Source organism: Sinocyclocheilus rhinocerous, unplaced genomic scaffold, assembly GCF_001515625.1.
Source record: "Sinocyclocheilus rhinocerous isolate Xijiao unplaced genomic scaffold, SAMN03320098_v1.1 scaffold1297, whole genome shotgun sequence".
NCBI lineage: Eukaryota > Metazoa > Chordata > Actinopteri > Cypriniformes > Cyprinidae > Sinocyclocheilus > Sinocyclocheilus rhinocerous.
Genome location: NW_015660891.1, coordinates 44,328 through 53,028, shown reverse-complemented (window position 1 = coordinate 53,028; position 8,701 = coordinate 44,328). Strand labels below are relative to the sequence as shown.

Below are 8,701 nucleotides of genomic sequence, written 5' to 3'. Positions count from 1 at the left end.
TAAGGCCAAACAAAGTAGTTTCGTTCAAAGTACTTTACTTCACAACGAAATGTGGGGGCGTGTTAGAACGAGGCGTTTTAGGTAGGTGTGGCTGACTCTTAACTTTTATAAAGAATATCTCTTTGGATTTGAGACTTTAGTCTTTGCAACTTTACAGATCTTCTTTATGCACCAAGAGCTTGTAACACTCCAAAGAGAAAGGAAAAATTGAAATTGCATCATTTGACCCCTTTAAAGGAAATGTATGTCCTTTTCATACAGTAGGTTAACGACAAAGTGGGTCAGTTATATTTTTTGCTACATTTTAATCACATTGTTTTATGTAATTTACTTAATTTAATTTACTATATAGTGTATCTTAACTCAATGAGCTACAAAAGTTGTATACACTAACAAGTTTAAATCACTAAAAGTTGAAATCATTTGCAGGCATGGAAATTTATGGAAATTAAAATTTAAATATAAATTAACCTTTTAAAACTTAAATTAAAACTAAAAAATATTACAAATATTTATTTATTTGTTCGTTCGTTCATTTGTTTGTTTGTTTAAGCAAGCAGAAATAATTTTGTACAAACACCGAACATTAGTGAGCATCTACCCAAAACGTCACGTGCAACAAGTGAAAAGCATAAAAGAAAACAACAAAACAGCATTGAGCTAAATAAATAAATGAATTAATAAAATAAAATAATAAAATCATAGATAGACAAAATTAATATAATAATTAAAATTAAAGTGCCCCTATTACGGGTAATGAATGGTTCATATTTTGGTTTTGGGAGTCCCCAATAACAGACATGCATGCAAGGTCAAAAAACACTTTAATTGTCTTATAATATGGATTTATTTTTACCTTATTTACTCAACGACTCCCAAACAATACGTTTAACGATTCATTTTTCCAAACCCCTCCTTTGCGTGACGCTAATCTGCGGTGATTGGTCCAATTGGTCTCATTTTCATTTCATCATGCCTGTAATGCCTGAAAAAAGCAGCGTTTGTGAGAGCAGTGCTGCTTTGTGTACAGCATTACCGGGGAAACCGCTATTTTACCTCTCCAAAAGCGGCACCTAGTGGCAAAGAATGAATTTGCATTTTCATTCAGACCAAGGGGAAAAGACCAACAAGTGGGCGGGCTTTCATTCAGACCAATGCGAAAAGACCAACGAGTGGGCGGGCAATATGCTAATGTTTCATGTTGACCTCAACATGAAACAGCTTGGGATTCAGAGTCGACTCTTTCTTTTGAGAGACAATAACTTTATACACGGTGCACTTTCAGATTTAAAACTTTGCAGGATGTTTTCATTCACTTAGAGCTGTGTTACACACTGCATGAAAGGTCATTTTCAAAAATCCATAATAGGGGCACTTTAAATACTTTAATTAAAAAGTGCTGTCAACCGATTAATCGCGATTAATCGCGTTCCAAAATAAAAGTTTTTGTTTACATAATAGATGTGTGTACTGTGTATATTTATTGTGTATAGGCCTTTATAAATACACACACGCACAGTATATATTTTGAAAATGTTTACATGTATTTACATTTATAAATTTGCATTCATATAATTATATATGAAGAGTTCATTTGCAAAAACAGATGACTCCGTTTTTAACCATTTTCAAAAATCATGTTTTTTCATTGTGCATTCCAATTAATCTCAATCAAACTGCAGTTGGGTTATTTTGATTAAGTAAAAATAACAAAAAATAAATAAAAAATACAGCTAACTAACACAATTAAACACAATAAAAACATGATAACATAATTTAAAAAAACATGATTTTTGAAAATAAAAAAACAAAGTTATCTGCTTTTGCAAATAAACTCTTCATATATATAACATAACAACTTTCTTAAATATATACATGCTTGTGTGTGTATTTATATATACATAATAAATATACACAGTACACACACACATATATTTTGTAAACAAAAACTTTTATTTTGGATGTGATTAATCGTTTGACAGCACTAGCTAAATAATTAAATAAATTATAAATAAAATAGACAACACTGACAAGAAAACAGACTAAAACCTTATCAATAGCATTTCCAAAAAAAATAAATAATAAAAAATAATAATAAAAAATAAAATCATATTGCTTCAAGAATCTTTTTTTTAATTAGTAGTTAAACAAACAAGTGAGTCTACCTCATTAAAAAAAATGTGACAGAGTAGGAAGATATAGGAAGAAAAACCTTGGATGGAAAATATGGAGAGAAAAAAAATTCATAATAATTACATAAATTAAGGACATATTCCATAGACTTATTTAGTATCTTTTATGGAAGGACCGGGCAACAGCAGTGATTTGACTGAAGGGATCGGTGTTGACTGGAGTTCAGACCAAGCCCGTGATGACGTCACGGGAGGAAATGGAACATGGAGCCTGGGGCTCAGAGAACCCAATAGAGTCTGTGCACTCCGCGGCGGACTGAACGGCGCTGGATACCGTCACGCTTTTCTCCGCTGACCGACTGCAAGGGTCGAGCTTTGGGGCTCTGGGTTACGCATTCCGCCTGGGTCTTTCGAAAAGCGTCTTTACCGTCGCGGTCCGTTGCAGCGTTGAAGCCTGTGTGGAGCAGTCGCAAAGTGAAAAGCAACTTTACGCATTCAGTTTCTCAAGAATGGTTTTATTGTTGGGCACGCGGATATATCGCGTTTAATGAGCTCTTTTATGGAATCTTAGAAGAACTACAGTCTAGAAACTCTTTCGCTTTCTTTTGGAGGCCAAATGTGCAATGAGATGAGCGCAGAAGAAAAGTTTTGCGATCAGATTTCTGTGAGTTTGTGAGACTGTTATCTTGGGATGGTTGCAGCTGCTGTCTCTCGGTGGAGTAGCGAGATCTCCACTTTGACTGGAAACAAAGAAAATGTAACGACTTAAAGCAGCGCTCCTTCGCGTAAAACAGTGGAAACTTGCGGACAATCAACCGGAAAGGGCTTGTGGAGTTGTAAAAATGAATCATATGGAAAACAAAGGAGGCTATTCAACTGCTTCTTTGAGGATTGCTTAATGTGGAGAGCACAAAACCATGATACATCGATTTATCTAATGTTGCGTCGTGTCAATATTTTGACCATGACTTAAAAGGAGCGCTGACCTGCGTCTCTGCTTGATGGCTTTTGACGAATATTCGTCGTGTTTAGATATAAACAACAACAACGAAAGGCTTTCTGGGCTATTTATATGCTAATGTAACCCCCTCTTCTTGCCGTGTGAATATCAAGGAAGGCAGGAGTAATGTCGGTGGGCGCCACTTGCGTCCTTTTACTGGCTTTTGTGCTGCTCAGGAGCTCTAGCTCTGCTGGATCGACTGAATGTAAATCATACGATGAACGCTCCAGAAGTGCGGGGAAAAGCTCTCTGTCTGGGGCCACACTGGACAGAAAAGTGGTCTGCAGCAACATGGAGCTCCATCAGGTGCCTTCACCCGAATCATTTCCCAACAGAACAGTCTCACTGTAAGTCAACACTACTTTACAGTACATTAACCCTTTTAACATTGTCATGTATCTCAGAAATGCCCTTTACCAGTCATCACAGGGATCATTCCTGCGACTTGTTGCCTTCTGGTCCTTCGTCTGAAACACAAAACCTAGTTTTTAAGTCTTTTAACTAAGCTAAGTGACTTAAGTTGTGTTATTTGCACATATAGGCTACCTATATGTGACCCTGGACCACAAAACCAGTCATAAGGGTCAATAAAAAATTAATAAATGTTACTAATAAAAAAAATAAGTTTTTATATATTTACAGTAGGAAATTTGCAAAATATTTTCATGGAACATGATCTTCACTTAATATCCTAATGATTTTTGGAATAAAAGAAAAATTGATCATTTTGACCCATACGATGTATTTTTGGCTATTTCTACAAATTTACCCCTGCGACTTAAGACTGGTTTTGTGGTTCATGGTCACATATGTTGTTTATACATATACAGTCAAACCAAAATTTATTCAGACACCTTCAACATTTCTTACATTATCACAGTTTATTCGCTATAGTTTAGAAAATGGTAATAAAATATGGCAAGAACTCAAGAGTTTAACTGTGTCAGAACAAATTCATCTTGAGACTCTTTCTTTTGAGAGACAATAACTTTATACACGGTGCACTTTCAGATTTAAAACTTTGCAGGATGTTTTCATTCACTTAGAGCTGTGTTACACACTGCATGAAAGGTCATTTTCAAAAATCCATAATAGGGGCACTTTAAATACTTTAATTAAAAAGTGCTGTCAACCGATTAATCGCGATTAATCGCGTTCCAAAATAAAAGTTTTTGTTTACATAATAGATGTGTGTACTGTGTATATTTATTGTGTATAGGCCTTTATAAATACACACACGCACAGTATATATTTTGAAAATGTTTACATGTATTTACATTTATAAATTTGCATTCATATAATTATATATGAAGAGTTCATTTGCAAAAACAGATGACTCCGTTTTTAACCATTTTCAAAAATCATGTTTTTTCATTGTGCATTCCAATTAATCTCAATCAAACTGCAGTTGGGTTATTTTGATTAAGTAAAAATAACAAAAAATAAATAAAAAATACAGCTAACTAACACAATTAAACACAATAAAAACATGATAACATAATTTAAAAAAACATGATTTTTGAAAATAAAAAAACAAAGTTATCTGCTTTTGCAAATAAACTCTTCATATATATAACATAACAACTTTCTTAAATATATACATGCTTGTGTGTGTATTTATATATACATAATAAATATACACAGTACACACACACATATATTTTGTAAACAAAAACTTTTATTTTGGATGTGATTAATCGTTTGACAGCACTAGCTAAATAATTAAATAAATTATAAATAAAATAGACAACACTGACAAGAAAACAGACTAAAACCTTATCAATAGCATTTCCAAAAAAAATAAATAATAAAAAATAATAATAAAAAATAAAATCATATTGCTTCAAGAATCTTTTTTTTAATTAGTAGTTAAACAAACAAGTGAGTCTACCTCATTAAAAAAAATGTGACAGAGTAGGAAGATATAGGAAGAAAAACCTTGGATGGAAAATATGGAGAGAAAAAAAATTCATAATAATTACATAAATTAAGGACATATTCCATAGACTTATTTAGTATCTTTTATGGAAGGACCGGGCAACAGCAGTGATTTGACTGAAGGGATCGGTGTTGACTGGAGTTCAGACCAAGCCCGTGATGACGTCACGGGAGGAAATGGAACATGGAGCCTGGGGCTCAGAGAACCCAATAGAGTCTGTGCACTCCGCGGCGGACTGAACGGCGCTGGATACCGTCACGCTTTTCTCCGCTGACCGACTGCAAGGGTCGAGCTTTGGGGCTCTGGGTTACGCATTCCGCCTGGGTCTTTCGAAAAGCGTCTTTACCGTCGCGGTCCGTTGCAGCGTTGAAGCCTGTGTGGAGCAGTCGCAAAGTGAAAAGCAACTTTACGCATTCAGTTTCTCAAGAATGGTTTTATTGTTGGGCACGCGGATATATCGCGTTTAATGAGCTCTTTTATGGAATCTTAGAAGAACTACAGTCTAGAAACTCTTTCGCTTTCTTTTGGAGGCCAAATGTGCAATGAGATGAGCGCAGAAGAAAAGTTTTGCGATCAGATTTCTGTGAGTTTGTGAGACTGTTATCTTGGGATGGTTGCAGCTGCTGTCTCTCGGTGGAGTAGCGAGATCTCCACTTTGACTGGAAACAAAGAAAATGTAACGACTTAAAGCAGCGCTCCTTCGCGTAAAACAGTGGAAACTTGCGGACAATCAACCGGAAAGGGCTTGTGGAGTTGTAAAAATGAATCATATGGAAAACAAAGGAGGCTATTCAACTGCTTCTTTGAGGATTGCTTAATGTGGAGAGCACAAAACCATGATACATCGATTTATCTAATGTTGCGTCGTGTCAATATTTTGACCATGACTTAAAAGGAGTGCTGACCTGCGTCTCTGCTTGATGGCTTTTGATGAATTTGCGTCGTGTTTAGATATAAACAACAACAACAAAAGGCTTTCTGGGCTATTTATATGCTAATCTAACCCCCTCTTCTTGCCGTGTGAATCTCAGCGAAGGCAGGAGGGATGTCGCTGGACGCTTCTTGCGTCCTTTTACTGGCTTTCGTGCTGCTCAGGAGCTCGAGCTCTGCAGGATCCACTGAATGTAAATCATATGATGAACGCTCCAGAAGTGCAGGGAAAAGCTCTCTGTCTGGGGCAACGCTGGACAGAAAAGTGGTCTGCAGTAACATGGAGCTCCATCAGGTGCCTTCACCCGAATCATTTCCCAACAGAACAGTCTCACTGTAAGTCAACACTACTTTTAACCCTTTTAACCCTTTTAACATTGTCATGTATCTCAGAAATGCCCTTTACCAGTCATCACAGGGATCATTTGTTGCCTTCGTTGCCTTCTGGTCCTTCGTCTGAAACACAAAACCTAGTTTTTAAGTCTTTTAACTAAGCTAAGTGACTTAAGTTGTGTTATTTGCACATATAGGCTACCTATATGTGACCCTGGACCACAAAACCAGTCATAAGGGTCAATTTTTCGAAATTGAGAATTATATATCATCTGAAAGCTGAATAAATAAGCTTTTCATTGCTGTATGGTTTGTTAGGATAGGACAATATTAGGACGAGAACTATTTGAGAATCTGGAATCCGAGGGTGCAAAAAATCAAAATATTGAGAAAATCGCCTTTAAAGCTGTCCAAATGAAATTCTTAGCAATGCATGTTACTAATAAAAAATTAATAAATGTTACTAATAAAAAAAATAAGTTTTTATATATTTACAGTAGGAAATTTGCAAAATATTTTCATGGAACATGATCTTCACTTAATATCCTAATGATTTTTGGCATAAAAGAAAAATTGATCATTTTGACCCATACGATGTATTTTTGGCTATTTCTACAAATTTACCCCTGCGACTTAAGACTGGTTTTGTGGTTCATGGTCACATATGTTGTTTATACATATACAGTCAAACCAAAATTTATTCAGACACCTTCAACATTTCTTACATTATCACAGTTTATTCGCTATAGTTTAGAAAATGGTAATAAAATATGGCAAGAACTCAAGAGTTTAACTGTGTCAGAACAAATTCATCTTGATAATGTCAGATAACTTTGATAGAAAGGCATGTAACAAAACATGGTCAGGTCAAAGTGTCAAATCACATTTTTGGTCCCAAATATTTACTGGTAGACCACTGTATGAAGAGTTTTTGGGTATAATATGTCACAGTTTACTTTAATTTGCTATCCTCACTTACATAGGCTAAGTGAACTATAGTGTCCTTCACCCACTAGTAAATAAATATCAAAAATTATATCTGGTGTCTGAATAATTTTTGGTTTGACTGTATACTTTATAAACCTACATTTAAAAGCAAGTAGAACTTTTTATGAAGGACACATGTTATTAATTATTTTTTGTAAATTAAACTATGGTTTTTATTATTGAACTATGATTAAAACACACAACAGACTGGATACAGTCAGGGTGGTCTTAATAACAGGGCATGACTAATTAGCAGTGAACACTTATAGCATTTTAAATGGTCATTTTGACTTAATTTTGGGTCCCTTATTTGTCATATTAACGGGCCAGACTAGCAACACTCCGAAGTTTATCAAATCAAGGCTGAAAAACTTTTAAAAGATGCTTGTGAATGTATGGTTGAGCATCTCAGCTGTATACTAGTTTGTTTACACCTCAGTCGTTATCTTATATCTGCTGCTTGAACAAAACATTTGTGCAATTTGGTCATGTTTGTGGTTTTCCAAAAAATCTGTGGTTTCCTGTATCACATCAATCAGTTCATACACAATATCGTATCTACATTGTGAAATCAAATTCTTCTTTGCTCAAAATACAGCCTGTTAAGGCCAATGTGTGTCTTGCTTGGAAGCCGTAATGTCTAAAAATCTTGTGCAGTTGTTGTTTTGTATGTAAGTGAAGTAGTATGATCTTTTTCTGTTATTAGTCTACTTAACACTAAAAATATTTGGTAACATGTTACACACTTAAGTTTAGACATTATTGACTTTTTACACTGGTTTAGCTTTCCTCTGTGCTCTATCAGTGGCTGGCGGTGCAGCCTTGTTAGGGTTTAAATGAAAAGGGGCCCACATGACGGTGTCTTTCAGAGATGGATATCAAGCATGTCTGAAAGCCTGAATGGTGCTTTCGTCTGTCTTCATTTGGCTGTGCCGAGTTTGCAGAGGGAGGAAGAATACATGTAAAAGCAAAGACTTTGACCTGGGGGAAGTAAGCATACTGTTAGCACACCTTGATTTAGGAGTGTGTGAATTAATTTCTGATTTAATGAAATTAAATTTAGGTAATTGGGTGATTTAACTCTGTTCTCTTCACTGTTAAGGCCGGGACACACCAAGCCGACTTCAAAGAACTAGCGGCGACGAAAGCCGACGGTGTTGTCGCCTCACGGACCAAAAAGCTGCGCTCGAACACACCGCACAGACTACAGCCGACGGCAAACTAACACGTGCGTTCTGCGCGTGCGTGAGAGGAATTAACTGTCTATATCAGCAGCTATCAATAGTATATATTCGTCCTTCAAAAGGAGAACCCGAAACAAAGATATACAAGATAAACGCAGATATACGAAATGTAAACAAAGCAGCGCTTGCTTACAAT

The 8,701-nt window shown here is 35.7% G+C and overlaps 1 protein-coding gene across 1 annotated transcript in view; it reads left to right on the top strand.

Annotated features, from left to right (window-relative positions):
- Positions 1-2,422: 2,422 nt before the first annotated feature.
- The window catches only part of LOC107726071 (adhesion G protein-coupled receptor A3-like), a gene marked incomplete at its 3' end in the record, with an annotated part of 50,603 nt that continues 44,324 nt past the window's right edge, over positions 2,423-8,701 (top strand). Inside the window, exon 1 of the mRNA XM_016535546.1 lies at positions 2,423-3,479. Coding sequence (XP_016391032.1) covers positions 3,259-3,479 — 221 coding nt within the window. The remainder of the gene's footprint in view (positions 3,480-8,701) is intronic.